At 63.4% G+C, this 17,459-nt stretch overlaps 1 protein-coding gene across 1 annotated transcript; it reads right to left on the minus strand.

Moving 5' to 3' along the window:
* Positions 1–244: 244 nt before the first annotated feature.
* On the minus strand, positions 245–16,488 carry EFHD2 (EF-hand domain family member D2). Its single transcript, XM_055140352.1, has 4 exons — positions 16,121–16,488; positions 3,653–3,800; positions 2,643–2,777; positions 245–1,803 (listed from the first exon to the last, which is right to left on the minus strand). The coding sequence occupies exons 1-4, from the start codon at positions 16,417–16,419 to the stop codon at positions 1,672–1,674; spliced, it is 714 nt and encodes a 237-aa protein (XP_054996327.1). The 5' UTR covers positions 16,420–16,488; the 3' UTR covers positions 245–1,671.
* Positions 16,489–17,459: the final 971 nt, after the last annotated feature.

Consider the following 17,459-nt stretch of genomic DNA (forward strand, 5'->3'; position numbering starts at 1 on the left):
CCCGGCTGCCCACATGCTGGGGCGCCCTTGGGACTTCCCGGCCGCCCTTTCTTGTCTGGGGATAAACCCGCACAGGCTGGTTGTCAGGAACTGCTGTGGAGCTTGTCGACGGGTCTTCAGGGATACCGTGTGTGAGTGAAATGTCACCTCCCTCGACCCTCCGGGAGCCCCCACACCTCGGGCCTGACTTCAGCCGCTCCCAACCCACACCCACCCCCGTCCACCATCAAGAAGCACACACACGTGAGAATATACGATTTTTTTTTAATCTTACTTTAGTTAAAAAAAATAATCGTACCACTGAATGAAGAAGTAGCACTTGCTGGGAGAGGCGGGGGGCGGTGGTGAGAAGGGAAGAGGAAAAATAAAAAGCAGTACGCCGAAAGAAAAGATCTATATTCATCTGTATAAACATATCTGCTAAGGCAAACGCAATCCGGGGCCAAGGCTGCTGGGGGTAGGGGTGGGGGTGGAGGGCATAGGGGCTGGGGGGGCGGGGGGTGTCAGTCAGTGCCTCCTAAACTCTGCAAATTCTAAGGCCAAAAAAATAAAACCTCTGCAGGCCCGTGGGAGTTTCATGGGCCTCTTACTAAAATAAAGTGTTATCAAGTATCACAAGCAGTGACGTTGGCAGATACACACACCGGAAGTTGCATACGGGGTCGGGGGCAGGGGTGGGGGTGGGTGGGGGGGCTCAGTGGCCCCTTCACTTGTTGGGAACGAGACCACGTCACAGTTTCACGACACAGCAAAGGACACGCACACGCACGTGGGCACACTGGGAGCCGCGAGGGGCCATGGCGGGTGGCACGGGAGGATGGGACGACGGGGGGCCAGTCCCGGCTGGCCGCTGGTGACCGCAGGGGAGGGAGGGCGTGAAAGGGCTCAGACAGACCCCCCCCCCGCCCCCTGCACTCCCATTCCCTCACCCGCCCATGCAAACCACTTTAAAGCACTTCTTGATCGACTCCCCGAGGAACGGGGCCGGGAGGGGTGCTGGCTTCCGGGCCCCCGCAGGGGCCAATACCTCGTCCCCACCCTCCTTTGGGGGAGCCCCCAGGACCCTCAGGCTGGGTTTTCTGCCCCCAGAGCCCCCGCTGCCCATGCTCCTAGGGTACGGTGGGCAGAGTATGGGCTCCTGAGGTAGAATGGCACAGCTGCCCCCTCCCCTGCCTGTCTGGGCCCTTCCCTAACTCCCGTGTGTGTGTGTGTGTGTGTGTGTGTGTGTGTGTATGTATGTGTGTGTGTGTGTGTGTGTGTGTGTGTGTGTGTGTGTGGAGGGGGACAAGGCTGAGAACAGGCCTGGGGTGCAGGGCGCCTGGGGCCTCTAACCAGCAGCTCAGCTCCCCAGCCCTCGGGGCTCTCTCGAGGGCTAGCACATGGGGTGCCGGGCTGCCTCCTCTGGTGGGGAAGTGACCGGGATGGCTCAGGGGAAGGTGCGGGGAGACAGTGACAGCCGTGCTGAGCAGGCAGCTGGGGGGACCAGTGGGGGGGTCGCCGGGTGGGTGGGGAGCCGGCCTCGGGGGACATGGGCCCCTCTGAGCCCCTCCGAGCGCTGCGCTCGCTCCGCTCACAGATGTTTGTGGGGTTTCTGGGGTGGTCCCCTTGCGCGGGGCTGTGGGCTGGGGCCCTGGACCCCGGCGGGCCAGGCGGGCGGTCAGGCTGGAGCCTCTACTTGAAGGTTGACTGCAGCTCCTTGAAGGCCGCTTTCCGCTGCTTCATCTCCTCCGCCTGCTTCTTCCTCTCCTCCTGCTCGGCCTTGATCTCCTCCTCGAAGCGGCTGGACACGTTGATGGCCTGGACCTGGGAGAGGTGAGGGGGGGGGGTCAGGCCAGGGGAGGTGGCTCAGGCATGGAGGGTCTCTGGCTCTGGGGTTGGCCTGCTCCGGGGTCCCAGGCTCTGCTGACTGAGCCTATTTGTCTGCGAAGAACCTCTGTCCTCTGCCCACTGGACAACACGGCCCTTTTGGGGTGGGGGTGAGGGGTGGGGGTGTGCGCCGGTCCCCCCCCCATCCTCTGCTTTCTGTCTTGGGGAGCCCAGCTGCACCCACTGCTCCCTGGGGCCACTCTCTCAGCCAGGGTGGCTGGGCGGGAGGGTGGCTGGGCGGGAGGGTCCTACGAGGTCAGGATCCAGCCCGCTCCCATCCCGGGGGTGCCGAGGGAGGCCTCCGGGCCCACCACATCCCACCCCTGTGGGGGTCATGCTCTCCCAGTGCTCTGGGGGGCACTGCCTCTGTCTGCCAGCCCAGAGGGCTGCCGGCCCCCTCTTCAAGGGGGACGGTCCAAGGGGCTGTAGCACAGGCTCTGCATGTGGGAAACCCGGGTCTCATCTGCAGCACTGCATGGTCCCTTAGGAGTGACCCCCCCACGCCTTCCCCCTACCCAGCATCAACCCGGAAGTAGCCCCGCATAACTGCTGGTGTGTGCCCCCCAACTAAAAACCAGACCTACCCCAGAGGACACACAGCCTGACTCACCCGGCTGGGAAGGCCCAGTGTGCGGTGTGTGTGTGTGTGGGGGGGGGGGGATGGACTGGGCTGGGGGTCAGCTCCTGCCCCCTGCCTGCAGCCCCCTGGGTCAGGGCGGGGAGGTGCTACCAGCCAGGGAACCCCAGGCCCGGCCCCCGGAGCTCCTGCCCCTCACCTTGGCTTCGAAGAAGTTCTTGGCGCCCTTGACGCCCTCGGTGGAGACGTCGATCTCGGAGAGGCGGGCCAGCACGTGCAGCCCGCTGTCCTCCTGCAGCTCCCCGGCTGCCGCCTTGCGGAAGATCAGGAGGAACTGCACGGAGAAGGTGCAGCGTCAGGGCCAGGCCGGGAAGGAGGTGCCCGTGCAGCAGAGCCAGAGACCTGGGCTCCCCGGGCCCCGTGCCAGGCCTCCCCACCTGGTGCCCATCTCTCTGGGCCTCTGCTTGCCCGTCTGTGCACTGGGTGGGGGCCGGGGCGGGTCCCTGGGCTCCTCCACCCACACTCAGCTCCCCTCAGCGACCGGACAACTCCGCCTGCCAGAACCTGGCTCCTGCATCCCCATGGTCCCTGCATCCCTGCCCATTTGACAGGAAAGAAGGGAGGCTCAGCGCGGAGAATAAAACACTCTGACACCTCAGCACTAAAAAGGGATGGAAGAAAGGTCTGAGGATGTGGGTTTGCTGGCCAGCACCGAGACCCAGAGCCCCGGGGTTGATGCTCTGGCTCCAATATGCCAGTGTGCCCCTCCCTGGCCCGTCCTCTCTGGAACCACAGTGCCCTGGCACTGAGGAGCCCTGGCAGAGGCTGGCCCATGGCCCTGGGCTCAGAGCGAGGCCTGCCGGCAACCGGATGGAGCCCCCCCCCAGCCCCACTCCAGTGCCAAACCCACCCGCCTGCACTCCAGGCCACTTTTGGAAATCATGGTGCAGGCGATTCTCTCTGTGCATCCTCCTTCCGGCCCCGGGGGGGGGGAGGGGAGGGGGAAGGGGGGGCGGTGGTGGTGGAGGGGGTGCTGGAGGAGCCAAACTGCTCACCGCAGCACCCAGCTGGGGCCTGCTCTGGGTCCGGGACCTGCTCTGATCACATTCAGTCACTTGTGAGCACTGGGCGGCCAAGCAGGGGTGGGGCGTGGGGCGGCCTGTCCCGCCCCCCCTTGGGCACCGCTCTCCTATGGGGGAGGGGACTCACCTCCCGGAAGCTGAGCTTGTTGTCCAGGTCTTCGTCCACCTCCTTGATCATGTTTTTCAGGCCCAGGTGGGTCTGGGGGGCTCCGAGTTTCTCCATCATTAGTTTGAGCTCCATCAGGTCAATGAAGCCGTCGCGGCCGGCGTCGTACCTGTGGGTACAGAGGGACCCTTGAAAATCCGGGAACCTGGGGAGGGGCCTGCGGGGGGGCTCCGAGGGTGCCTCCCACCGCACAGCCTCGGTCCGGGGGAAGGACTGAGGGGCAGCGGCTCTGCAGATGGGGCTCGCACCACGCACCTTCGCACCTGTGGGATGAGGCGCCGGGAGGACTCCTGCTTGGGGGGTGGGGAGGAGCCCGCCACACCCCGGGCCTCTCATCCGCCTACCCGGGCTCCTGCCTGTCCCGGGAGAGACTGAGCTGGAGCCCAAAGAAGCCAGGAGCGGCCCCCCAGGCCTCTGGTCAGTGTCGGTGCCGGGACCCGGAGTCCATCCGGCCTTGGCATTCACTTGGGCCTCCCCGAGCGGTGCTGGGGGGAGGGCGTGGCTGATGCAGACCCTGCTCTGTGGGCTCGGGGCCTGGCTCAGCAGGGCTGGGGCCACACCTAGAGGTGCTGGTGGGGACGGAGCTGGGGCCCTGTTCCCTAACCCCCTCTCATCACTCAGGACCTTCCTGCGAGAGCGCACGTAGGAGCAACCTTTCAAAAGCCTGTCTCTGTGCTGGAAACCTCCAGCATTCATAACAGTCTTACTACCCTTCCAGCCCGCCACCCGTGTGTGTGTGTGTGTGTGTGTGTTTGTGTGTGTGTGTGTGTGTGTACCAGTTTCCATTTGCCACAACCGGGATGGAACTGGAGCTGAGAATCCAGGGACAACGGTGGAGGAAAATGGTCACACTGGCATTAGAATGTCGTCAACATGAACTCGTATCACTGGCAATGTAAAGCACAGTGACAAAAAATAAGATAACTTAAAAAAAAAAAAACACCTTTTGATTTTTTTTTAAATTTTATTTTATTTATTTTTTGCTATTTTGGGTCATACCCAGCAATGCTCAGGGGTTACTCCTGGCTCTGCACTCAGGAATTACTCCTGGCAGTGCTTGGGGGACCATATGGGATGCCGGGGATTGAACCCGAGTCAGCTGCGTGCAAGGCAAACGCCCTCCCCGCCTTTGGCCTCTAATTTAAATTTTTTGAAAGAAAAAACAACAAAAAAACAAAAAAACCCAACGAACTCTTACTGCTCAGAGAGATTAAGTGGCCTGTCCAATGTCACATAGCAGTAAGGGAAGGAGTTGGGCTCCCCCCACCCCCCCCACCCCACAATGTCTGTCACTCAAATCTGTTCTGGGCCCAGCACCCCCTTCTCACGTCCCGGGGCTGCTGGTGGATCAGACACGGGTGCCTGGAGTGCCGGGTGCAGCATTTGTGCGAGGAGTATAAATAGCTCCCGAGCCAGTGAGTCAGTGTTGGGAAGTGACGCAGCACAGGAACCTGGGCCTCCAGGCACCCCCTGCAGGGACCTGGGTCCGGGCCTTCTCCCACCAGGGGCTGGAGTGTGTGTGGGGGGGGGTGGGGGGCAGTGCCCTCGGCGAGGGGTTGGGTCCGGCAGGCCCCTCCCTCCCAGGCCAGGCTCCAGGGCGAGGTCCTGCTTCTATCTGCAGAGTCTGTGGCCGGTGGGCAAAGGGCCTGGTGTGTCCTGGTCCATGTCACAGGGACGCTCCCTCCCGCCCCCACCTGCCCCTTTATGAGCCTTTCGTTTGGGGGCTGCAGCAGCCGTGCTCAGAGGCTCCGAGGGTGTCCCGGTGCTCCCAGGGCTGTGCTCCAGGGCTGCCCCCCACAGTGCTCAAAGGACCATCTGCAGGAGCCCGGGGCAGAACTCAGGTCTGCATGGGCACTGGCCCCAGACTGTCTCAGTTTCCTCTTCCAGTGGGGGCAGAGGGGAGCATCCTGGCTGTGCTCAGGGGACCATATGGTGTCAGGGAGGGAACGTGGACCCGGGGCACCGTCCCCCCCCCAGCCTACCACCACCCCACTTCCTGGTTATTCTATGAACTTGGGAGCCAGTGAAGGTCAGCCAGTGCGCGGGGGCAGGGCCAGCCCCTCTAGGTTCCCACAGATGGTGTCGCGGGGCCGGCAGCTCGACTGACTGCGGGGAAACAGCGGCTCCTTTGCGGCTGCTGTTTCAGTCTGGGCCACGCCAGGTGGCGCTTGGGGGCTGCTCCTGGCTCAGCGCCTGGTGGCTGCGCCCGCTACTGCCCAGGGCGCCAGGCGGTGCTGGGGGTCCCGGCTTGCACAGCAGCTGCTGAGACCACTGAACCCATCTCCAGCCCCAAGCGGCAGTTCTCACGCAGGGGCGTGGGGGCGCACCCCTGGGGACATTCAGCAATGTCTGCACACACATTTCCCCCCCCCCCAGTCACTCTTGGGCAACGAGAGGGGAGTGGCCAGGGATGGCCCCTAATATCCAACCCCAGAAATGAATGGGGCCAGACTGAGGAGGACGCTTCCCTCCTCGGTCACCCAAGGCTTCAAAGGGGCTCTGGAAAGGTCAGCTGCCCTCACTGGCATGCCACGGGCCCCACTTTATGACCCTCTATGCCAGGATGTGCCTCCCCTCCCCTTCCCCACCCACATCCAGCAGTCCCCGGAGGGCATTACTGTGTCTCCCCTGCCCCCCGTGACCCTGTGTGTAAGAGGGGGTGGGTCACAAGGACCGTGGAGGTGAGCCCAGGGACCTGGGTCCCTGCCCCCTTGTGAGCCCCCGGCTGCAGTCATGGTCCCAGGCCGGGCTCCTACACGCAGTGGCTCACTTCCAGAGGAAGTGCGGATCCAGTGTCCACCCTGGGAAGGCTGGGCTCTGCCTCTCAGTCGCTGGCCGCTTCCCGGCCTAGCTGGGCCGCAGCTCAAACCGCCGGCAGCATCAATCAAAGGTCAATCAATTATGGGGGCGGCCCCCTAGGGGACAATGCTGTGCTGGCCGTAGTAGATCCATCACTGTGGAGAGGTGGCGGAGGGCAGGCAGTGGCCAGGTGCTGGGTGGCCATACTGCAGGGGCGCCTCCAGGTGACAGCCCCCCGGGGAGCAGTCCCCGCCCCCCATCATGGACTGTGGGCCCTGGGTCTCTGGGCTGAACCAGATTACCCGGGCTCCAGGGCCAAACGCCTCAAGGTCTTGGCAGCATATGGGCTCTGCTGAGACTGACCTGGGTCCAAACCCCAGCCCTGCTCCCTGCCGGGGGAGGGCCACCTGCCCCACACCTGCCCCAAACAAGATGCGCTGAGACACTCAGCTCAGAGCCTAGCCCGCAGGAAGCTCATACTCTACCCTAACTGTAAGAATAAATAATAACCAGTGGCTGTGGTTGTTATTTATATTATTATTATTATTATTAATGTATTTTTTTGGGTGGGGGAGGTATGGAGCCATACCCAGAGGTGCTCTGGGATCACTCCTGGGGGTGCTCTGGGAACCATGTGGTGCTGGGGCCAAGTCAGGGTTGGCCCCGTGCAAGGCGAGTGTTCTACCCACTGTACTGCATCTCTGGCCCCTGACATTCACCTCTGAGATGGACTGAGATCCTGGAAAACACCCCGCTCAGTAACGGCAGCTGTTTGACTGGCTTCTCCCCCAGCCCCAGTACCGATGGTACTGGCTGGGAGCAGACTGACTTGGGTGGAGGCAGGGGGTGGGCAAACTGATCCAGGGTCCAAGTACTCCCTTCTCTGAAGGTCCCCCAAATCCCTCCACCCCCCCCCCACCATGAGGCCCGACTCAAAGACCTGGCTACCTGGGGAAGTGGAAGCTCTGGGGGTGCGTGGAAGTGTGGCGTGCCCCTCCTCCTTCCTCTGCCATCCATGCCCTTCCTATGACAGGGAGGGAAGTCACAGTCCCGCCAGCAGGTGGGCAATGGCCACACGGGAGGCAGGACGATGGCCTCAGGCACGGGTCAGATGGGAACAGGCCTGTCCCCAGTGGGAAGCCCCCACCCAGGACCCCACCCCCATCAGCCTCTCCCTGAACTGGAACTGAGGCTGCAGACAGCTCAGATATCCCAAGAAAGCAAGGGCTTAAGCTTCCCGATACTTGGGGGGAGCTGGGCACGAGGGGGCAGTCACCCCGCCCCGCCCCCAGAGCCACATAGCCGGCTGTGGGCAGGCCTGGCAGGGCAGTGGCATTCCGGCTTCCCTCCTTCTCCTCCTCCTCCTCCTCCTCCTCTTCCTCCAGCTCACAGGGAGGACCACCACTCCCCCCCCACCATCTCCATCTATAGCTGAGCATTTGGTTTGGGGGTTGGGCCAGGCAGTGCCCAGGGCTGGGGGCTCAGCACTGAAGGGAGGCTTCCAGAGCCTGGCACCGTGCCCACATTCCTCCTGGCCGCCCTCTGTGGGGCCCTTGACAAGGCAGCTGCTCCCGCCACGCCATGCCCGAGACAAAGTCTGCCCTCCCCCACGCTGCCCTTGGAGCAGCTCCACCCAGCCCCTGTGCTGATAACCTGGCGGCCCGGCTGGTGGCTGGCGCTGGCTGGCTCAGGTGCCTTCCAACCTCATGCCCGCGTCACCATTAGCTGCCACTCTCTGCCGAGCACCCACTCCAGGCCCCTGGGCCCTGCGGTTTGCATCACATCCTCTTAAGGAACTCACTGACGCGGGTTTGACTCTCCCGGGTCACAGACCACAGAAGAGACTCGGAGACTCCGAGAGGAAGTGACTTGGCTAGGGCCACAGCTGAGATCTCAAGCCGGGCTAGATTGAAACTGGGGAGTTGGGTGGAGGTAAGTGAGTTAAAGGTAAGCGCTTTAACTCACGATCCCGTGCCCTGAAGGAGAAACCCCGTACCTGAGAACCTCAGGCTGGGAGGGACACCTGGAAAGCCATGTGAGTCAGATTCCTAAGGCAGCTTTCCTGCTCTGGGGTCGAGATTGCCCCCGTGGGCGGGAGGCTCCCCACTTCCCCACAGACGACCTAGTGTGGCTTTGGAAATATTCCAGGGGGCCCCTTCCCAGACCCCCCCCCAACTGTGCTGTGCCCGAAGATGACAGAAGGCGGCAGTGCTCCAGCCACCGCCCTGGGGGAGGGTGGGGACAGTGGCTTGGAGAAGCAGGGGGGGACGGGGACACGATTCTGTCCATCCTGATGCCCACCCCGGGGGCCTCGGCCCTGGCTCCTCTCTTTCTCTGGAGTTCTGTCTGATGAACAAAGCTCAAAGGGCGGGGTGATGCTTCCAGAACCAGCAGCCTAGGCCTCGGCATTCAGACCTGCCCCCTCCCTCCTCCCAAAGGGCCTTGGGTGATTCCGGGCCCCTCTTTGTCCAGAGACAGGGAGGTCCCTGTCTGGTCCCTGGGGGCAGGAAAGTTCTGTACAAGGCCTTGTCTGTTCCCCCGCCCTTTGGGGGGGGGGAAGTATAAGGCTGGCGCCCACGGGGCTCACGGTTACAGTCCTACACCCCCACCCCAGATCCCCTGACTCAGAGGGGAAAACCCAGTGGCTCCCCACTTCCTCTCCTCCTATCTGCGGAATCTGACACCAGGTGCCAGCCAGCGGAGGGGGGTGTGACTCAGCGGGGGCGCTTCTCAGGGAGCCAGAATCAAGGGTGTGTGTGTGTGTGTGTGTGTGTCTGTGTGTATCTGTGTGTGTGTGTGTGTATGCTGCTCCTGGCTGTCAGCAGAGTCTGCTGGGGGACCTCGCAGCCTCGGAAGCTCAGGCCCATTGCACACCGGGTCCAGGCCTGGGATGGGCATCAGCCCTACCTGCCCATCGAGCAGCCGGCCCCCCACCCCATCCTCCTCCCCAGCTCACCCGGCCTCCTTCCCCCACCGCCTGCTGTCTTAGTAATGAGCTATAATGTGATTAGAGGAGGGCCCGAGCACAGCCCTTGCCTTGCTGAACTGGGTTCATCTTAGGCACCCCAGATGGTCCCCTGATAATTCTTGAGCGCGGTCAGGAGTAACTCCTGAGCATTGCTTATATCTGCCAACACTGCCCCGTCCTGAAAAAACCAAAAACAAACAAACAAAAAAAACAGACAAACCCAACACCAACAAAAAAGGCATTATAGGGAACTTTCGCAGCACATCCAAGGGCTCCAGTGTCTAGGACTTAAATCCTGCCGTGTCCCCTCCTCCCACTGTTGCTCAGGCCCAGGTGACTTTCCTGCATGCCAGCCCGGAACAAGTGTGTGTGTGTGTGTGGGGGGGGACAGTGGGTGGGAGGAGCTGCTTAGACTGACCTGGGCACACCTGGTGGGTCCTGTTAAAAAGCAGACTGAAGCAGTGGATCTGGGAGGCGCCTGTGTGTCGGGAAGCCTGGAGGGGTGTGGGGGGGAGTGTTAGGCGTGGTGCTCATCTGTGCGATGATTCTGCCCCCTTAGGGCCCCAATGGAGCACAGGCCTTGGGAGTTAGACCCACATTCATATCCTGTCTCTGTGCCCACCAGCTGTGTCACCTCCCACAGGCTAAGTCACCCTCCCACCCACAGCCTTATCGGTAAATCAGTGATGCTACTCTAACTCTGTTTGTTGTTTTATTTGTGGGCTATAACCTGCAGTGCTCAGGGCTAAGTCCTGGCTCTGTGTTCCCGGCGGGGCTCAGGGGACCAACCAGAGGCGGTGCCAGGGAATGAACCTGGGTGGGCCGCACCGTGTGCAAGGCAAGCACCCTGCCCACTGTGCCAGCTCCAGCCCCAACGGCTCCTACGGGAAGTTCAAATTCAGGAAAGTTGAGCTAGTGGGCTTGACTGCCGCCGGCAGAACCGGGACCACGGCGGCCCCCGCTCCGATTCCCTGAGCCTGGCTCTGGCCTCACGCCCCTTTGTGTTGGCCTGAACCCGGCTCTGGCTCCAGGAAAAGCAGAAGTCAGCTGAGGAGGCGAGAGGGTGGCTGAGCTCTGGGGCTGGCGGCTCCACCTCTTCAGGGCCCTGCCTCTGACCTGACTCGTCTCACCAGGCCTGGCCCCTGAGGCCCCGAAGGTCACAGAGGAGGGGAGACGGGCAGGAAGGGGCAAACCAAAGGGGGAAGTAGCAAAAGTCGGCAGAGGAAGAGAGAGCTTCGGTGACTCAGGCAGGGCCAGTGCGGAGGGCAGAGCTGGGGGTGGGGGGAGGGGGAATTCTCTAAACCGGGAAGCCGGGCCCTGGACTGCTGCACAGGGACCCCCTCCCCACAAACACAGTGCCCCACTCTGGGCACTGATGAGAACCTGGGAGAAGACATTCCCTCTCTGAGCCTGTTTCCTCCTTCGGGAAACGGGGACGACGAGGGTCCCCAGTTGACCGCAGGCGGGGGGACTCACAGCACCTCCCTGTAGGCAGACCCCAGCACTCATGGGGGCGCCTGCACTGGTTCCACCTAAAGAGGCTGCATGGGGGGGCTGCATGGCGGGGAGATAAGGAACCCTCCATCCCTGCCCCCAAAGACCCGGCTGCCTTCTCCAGGACGTGACCCACCTTGAGGGCAGGACCTTCACACTCGACCGAATCCTCGGAAACCTGCACACAGCACAGATCTCCGAGCGTAACTGCTGATCACGGGTGACTTTTACTTTTCAGCAACATCTGGGGCTGGGGAGGCGACTCAGCGGGCCAGAGGCTCTCTTGCATGTGGGCATCATGGAGAGTGGGCTCTGGGCACTTGAGACAGGAGCAGCACTGAGCCACCCAGGGACATGACCACAGCCCAGTGCCAGTGCTGCCCCCCCCACCCGCTCTTCCGGAAAAATGGAAAAAGAAAACACCCGAAACCCACCCGCGCATGGTTTACGGCCAGACACGAGGATGATCTCTTTCCACAGGCTCAGCGTGCTGGGGCCACTCTCAGTGACGCCAGGCCCAGTGGTTCCTGCTTGGGGCTGACAGTGGTTCCTCCCTGGGGCCACACAAGCTGGGCAGGGCGGGGCAGGAGGTGTGAGCGATGGCGCTCAGGGCGTCCGGCGCTCAGGGCGTCCGGTATACCAGGCGCACGCTCCACCCCTCCGCACTATCCCCCTGGCCCAGGACTTTCTCAGCTTAATCCTCGGAACTTTACCAGGTATGTTCTCTAGCCTCCTGGGGGTCAGCCATGCCCAGTCCCCCAGCTGGGCAGCAGCAGACAAATGCGAACGGCTCATTCTCTGTCACTTGAAGAGACGCTGCTTGTCTGCCCCCCCATCTCCCCCCCCCCCCCCGCCACCTGCCTTCCACGTAATTAAGTGCTAATGAATTCACTTCCCATTTTTATTATCTATCAGAGCCATATGTAGCTGTCAATCAGGGCGTCTGTTCAGCGGGAGAGAGGGCTCCTGTGCTGGGTCCCTGCTACTCGGGCCCAAAGCAAGAGGGCTGGTGCCAGCCTGTCGGCCCGGATAGCTCCAACGCGGGGAGCTGGGGGCAGCCGGCAGCTTTCACGGGGTTCTTTCCGTGTCCGTCCACCAGATGCCCACCACCAGGGCTGGGAAGGCCGGTGTGGGCAAGTTAAGATGTACTTCCTTCTTGGGAGCAATAGGACAGCGAGCACTTGCCTTGCACGTGGCCAACCCGGGTTCAACTGCTGGCATCAATAGGGTCTCTCCCATGCCTGCCAGGAGTGATTCCTGAGCACAGAGCCGGGAGTAACTAAGCCCTGAGCACCCCGAGACAAATAAAGAAAAGAAGTTCTTGCTCTGGGCCCAGTGCTGGGTTAAGCGCCCAGAGGTCACCCTGTGGGGTGGGTGCTGCTGTCCCTGTCCTCGGGGTGCAGGTGAGCCTGTCTCCCGGGAAGTACGGGAAGTACCTGGCGAGGAGTTGGGAGGTGGGGAAGTGTGAGCAGCAGGGCTGGAGCTACACCCGGGGTGGGCAGCGGGGGGAGGAGGCTGACACAAAGGGGTCAGGAGATGGCGCCCGGGGGCAGGGCTGGGAACGAGGCCAGAGGACAGCTTCCTTGGATTCCTCAGCAGTTCCGGGATCACGCGCCTCTGCCAGGGCTCACCTTACGGGACCTATGCCACCCGCCCCCGTCCCCGCCGGGCTGCCAGTCTAATGCCGGGCCCCCAGGAGGCTCTCTGGGGCTTGACGTTCCCCTCTAACCTGAAGAGTCCGGAGACTCCTGGATGGGGAGCTGGGCTGGGCACAGCCAGAGGCTGTACCTGAGGGCCACAGAGTTCAGGTGTGGCAGTGGGCACTGCCTCTCTGGGCCTGGTCCCATGCTGGACCTTCCCGTGTCCTGTCCATCACCTCCCTCATTCCCATGCCCAGCCACTGAAGACCACCCTGGGGTCTCGAGCAGATCACTCCATTTTTTTCTGGATCTCTGTTCCCTCTTCTGCGAAATGGGCTGAGAGTTGGAGCCCACTCTGAGACCTCTCTCAGCCAGAAATGACCCCGACTGTCCATGGATGGTCAGTGGGGGTGGAGACGGGCATCTTCCCTCTGTCCTGTTTTCCACTGCCACTGACCACCCATGAACACAAGGGAAGGACTGCCACGTAGAAGGGGGTCAGGAACCCCCCTGGAAAGAAAGTGCTCCTTGGGTCGCCTTTGTTAATCATCTGAGACAGCGTGCCCCTTTTACAGATGGGCAGACTGAGGCCCAGGGGGGCACAAGACAGGCCAGGTCACTGTGGGAGAGTCTGGACAAGCTCAGGCTTCCGGCTCCCAGTTTCTGCTCCCGTGGCCTGTCCTGGGTTGGGGTGGATCCTTCCCGGGAGGTCGGCCGGGCCAGGGCTGCAGCCAGGGAGGAAGGGGCTCACTGGAGCACAAACCCTGGCATCCTGGCTGTGTGCCGCAGCCCCTGCTGGGGCCCAGGAGGCTGCCGCCCCTCTTGGGCAGCGGCTAGCAGAACGGGGTTTTGTCCTCCCCGAGAGCGTGTCTGTTGGCTGTTCACAGCCCGGACGCGCTGGCACAGAGAAGTCTTGTTTCCTTGAATACAAAATCTGCAGCCTTCCCTCCTTGCCAGGGCCCCGGCGGGCTGCACTTCCTTCCCTAGAGGACCAGCGCCCTGGCCCCTTCCTGCCGCCCTCGCCACTCCCGAAACCGCAGCAAGCAGCCAGAACCGAGAGGAGGCTTGCAGGGGTCCGGCTCCCCCAAGTCATCGTCAGAGGCCTCCCCCCCACCCCACACGAGCACCCCCCTCCCGCCCCCAAACAGCCTCCCTGAACATGCGAGCTCCACGCTGGAGACACAGCTGGAAGCTCATTCCCCTCATCACACGCTCCTGCCAGCCACGCCACAGTCTCCTCTGTCCCTTGCTCATTAGGGGTGTTTGGATCCTCCCCAAATATCTCCATCTTATTTTGTGTGTGTGTGCAGGGAGGGTAGGGAGGGGGGGAAGGGGAGACGGGCTGGCAGCGGGGGCAGGAGGCAGGGCCAGCAGCGGGAAGCCGAGCCGGGAGGAACCCGTGTTCCCATGGGCAAGCAGGTGTCTGTGACGAGACAGCCAGGAGGGCAGGACACGGGTTCTGCAGCCCCAGGACGGGGTTCAAATCCCCACGGCATCATTTTCTGGCTGTGTGGTCCTGGCACGCTCCTGAACTTCCCTGTGCCCAGACTCCCCCGACTGCACCATGGTGATGGTTCTGTGCCCGGGGTTGCGGGGAGGACGCCCTGTACTACTGATGCGGGGATCTCTGTGACGGCGGCATCCGCTCGCTGGCACCCGCCTGGGCTCCGGCCCCACAGGCGCGTTGCAGGATAGGAAGCTGCCCGCAGCGGAGCGTTCGACCCACTGTGTTCAGCTTCTCGGACACCCCGGGGCGGTGAAGAAACTTTAGGGCTTCCAACCAACACCCTGGAATCAAGGGCCGACTCCTCCAGCCTGAGGATGTCCAGGCAGACCTCCGAGGTGGGGAGAGTCAAGGGCTCGGGTCCTCCCAGGCTGAGCCGGGGAGAAGCCCGGCACCCCTGGGAGGGGACCACAAACCTCTTCTCCTGCCTTGGGGCTAAATGAAGAAGCCAGCCTGGAGCAGCGGGAAAGAGCCTTGCTCAAGCTGGGGGTTTGCAAACCTCCCAAAGCTTCCTGCTAGGCTGGGGCTGGGGGCTGTGAGCTCGAACCCCAGCCAAGGGATCCAGCATCCCTGCTCTCCTGGCGGGGGGATGGGGTGGGGTGGGGGGCAGCAGCGGGACTCCCGAACTCACCCACTGAAGAGCCCGGCCTCTCACCTTCAGGACACCGCTATGCACCCCGCCCCCCACCCAGACCCCAGGCTGTTCCCATCTCGGGAACCTGACCTGAGCAAGTGGACGGACATCACCATGTGGGAGCAGGCACCGAGGGGAGGAGGGAGGGGCCGGCGTGCGTGACCACAAACCTGGCTGCCCATGTGTGGCTGATGGTCTATCCCAGCCGCCAGGACCTGGCGATATGGACCCAGGGCTTTTCTAATCCCTCCATACAGATACTAAGGGTTTGTTTATCTTTTTTTGGGGGGGAGGGGGAGGGATGCAGGGGAAGGGCTGAGCTGATGGCATGGAGGAAGACCTGTGTTGAGGGCACAGCATTTTGGACTGTACGGAGTGAGAGCATTCGGGCAGGTGACGGGAGTGTGGGGCAGGGGGAACCCGTGTCAGCGCCGCAGGAAGGTATGGGGTGGAAGGGCCCCCTGACTGCCCAGCTGAGTACAGGCAGGGGCCAGTGGCAACAGGAACGAGGTGGGGAGAAGGGAGAGGGGGGAGACTCAGCCCCCAATGGATAATTTAGGGGCACAGAGGGGTACAGAGGCTGAGGGGGCCCTTCCTGGGGAGATGGCATGGGTTAAGGATGGGGGGGCTCGGCAGAGGAGGGGACGGAGCTGTCACAGTTTGCCTGAAGAAGCTACATAACAGGCGGGAGGTGGGGTGGGGGTGTCTGCGCAGAGCTGGTGTGTGTGTGTTGGGCGGGGGGCGGGGGCTGAGAAGCAGAGTACAGGCAAAGGCTCCAGGAAAGGAAGTCTTGGGGTGGAGGGAACGGTCACCTCTGTGGAGGGCCTGGGAGTGGGGTGTTTTTGACCGGCGTGGGGGTGGAGTAGGGGGAATCTGAATAGCTGTGCGCGTGTATGGGGGGTGGTGGTGTGGCGGGGACCCGAGGCCATGGGGTCCTGTGTCCTGCAGTTGGCGGGTGTGGGGGGAGGGGGAGAAGCGTCACTAACAGGGCAGGGGTCCTAGGCCAGAGACCCAGTGTCCAGACCCACAGGTATAGTGGCAGTGGAGAACGGGAGGAGCACCAGGGGGTGGGTTCTCCTGATCATCCAGAAGGAGACGCGGGGTCTCCGGGCGCCAGCGCGCACATCCCGCGTCCCGAGGGTCCCATCACCCAGAGCCGGGGTGGCGCGGCCGTCCCCAGACGCAGCAGCAGCGCGGCTGTGAGTTTATGGGCGGCGGGAAAGGGGGGCGTCCCGAAGCCATCAGAGGCGCCCCATCCCTGATGGCGCAGAGGTCCCAAGCCAGGAGGAGGGGGGGCGGCGGGGAGGGTGGTGGGGAGCGCGGGCTCGCGTTAGCCGCGGGTGGCGCGGGCGGGGGGGGGGGGCTGATGGGGACGGAGGTGGACACTCACTCCTTGAACATCTTCTCCATGTCCTTGATCTGCTTCCTGGAGAACTCCTTGAACTCGGTGTAGGGGTTGAAGACGCGCCGGCTGGGCGACTGGGGCTCGCCGATGCCCTGGTTGAGGTCGGCGCGCCGCAGCAGCTTGGCGCTCAGCTCGTCGTCCGCGCTGCCCAGCGCCTCGGCCGCCGCCTCCTCGGCCGCCGGCCCCGCCGCCGCCGCCCCGTTCAGCCCGGGCTGCGGCGCGGGGGCCTCGCCCTCCATCTGCAGCCGGCGGCTCAGCTTGCTGGCCAGCTCGTCCGTGGCCATGGTGGCGGCCCGCGCGGCGCTCGCTGCGCCCGGCCCCCGCTCGCCGCCCCCCGCGCGCCCGCGCCGCCTGTGCCGCGCTCGGCCGCGCTCCTTCCTCTTCCTGACACTCCCCGGCCGGCGCCGCCCCCGAAGGTGGGACTCACCGCCCCCCGCGCGCCCCGCCCCCGCCCCGCCCTCGCCCCGCCCCGCGCGCGCCGCGCCTGGGGGGCCGGGATGGGGGCGCGACGGGGGACCCCCGCGCGCGCGCGCGCTCGCACACGCCCGCGTCATTGTTGGAAGCCGAGTGGGAGCAGTCGGGCTGGGGGGCGCCGAGGGAGAGGGGCTCCTCCCCCTCCTGCAGTTTGGGGGTGGGCCGGGGGGGGTGTGTGTCGGGGGGGGGGAAACCCGGGGCGGGGGTGGTCGTGTGTGTGTGTGTGTGTGTGTGTGTGTGTGTGTGTGTGTGTGTGTGGAGAACATCGCCCCCAACCCCTCTTTGGAATCCCTATGCAGCGAAACAGTCGAGCAGGGGGCCTACTAGGACACCTCCACGGTTGCCATGGAGACGGCTCGGCTCATCCCGGGTTTGCAGGGGTCTGCAGCAGGTGGACCCGGTGGGCAGGGGGCACCCCGTTTAGATGGGACCGTGCCTGGAGCGGTTGGCATCTTTTGGGGAAAAAGTCACAGGGGCTGGGACTCAGCCCTGAGAGGTCCTGCTCCCTCGGTGGGGGCCAGCTAAATGGGGAAGGGTGGGGTCCCTGACCGCAGCGGCAGTGCCATCGCAGGGGACGTGGTAAGACAGCTGCCTGGGACCGCCCCCCTTTTGGGGAGCCGATGGGGAGATTTAGCGTTGCAAGTTGGGAGGTGAGGAGAAGGGAGCTCTCCCTCCAAAGTCTTGGGGGCTGGGGCCGGCCTTGGGTACAGGGGAAGAGATTCCTCTCCTGTACTGTCACCTCACATTTTTTCTTTTATTTTGGATTTTGGGGCCACATTCGGTGGTGCTCAGGGCCTACTCCTGGCTCTGTGGTCAGGGGTCACTCCTGCAGGTGTGCACGTGACCATCC

This window comes from Sorex araneus, chromosome 5 (genome assembly GCF_027595985.1).
Source record: "Sorex araneus isolate mSorAra2 chromosome 5, mSorAra2.pri, whole genome shotgun sequence".
Classification (NCBI taxonomy): Eukaryota; Metazoa; Chordata; class Mammalia; order Eulipotyphla; family Soricidae; genus Sorex; species Sorex araneus.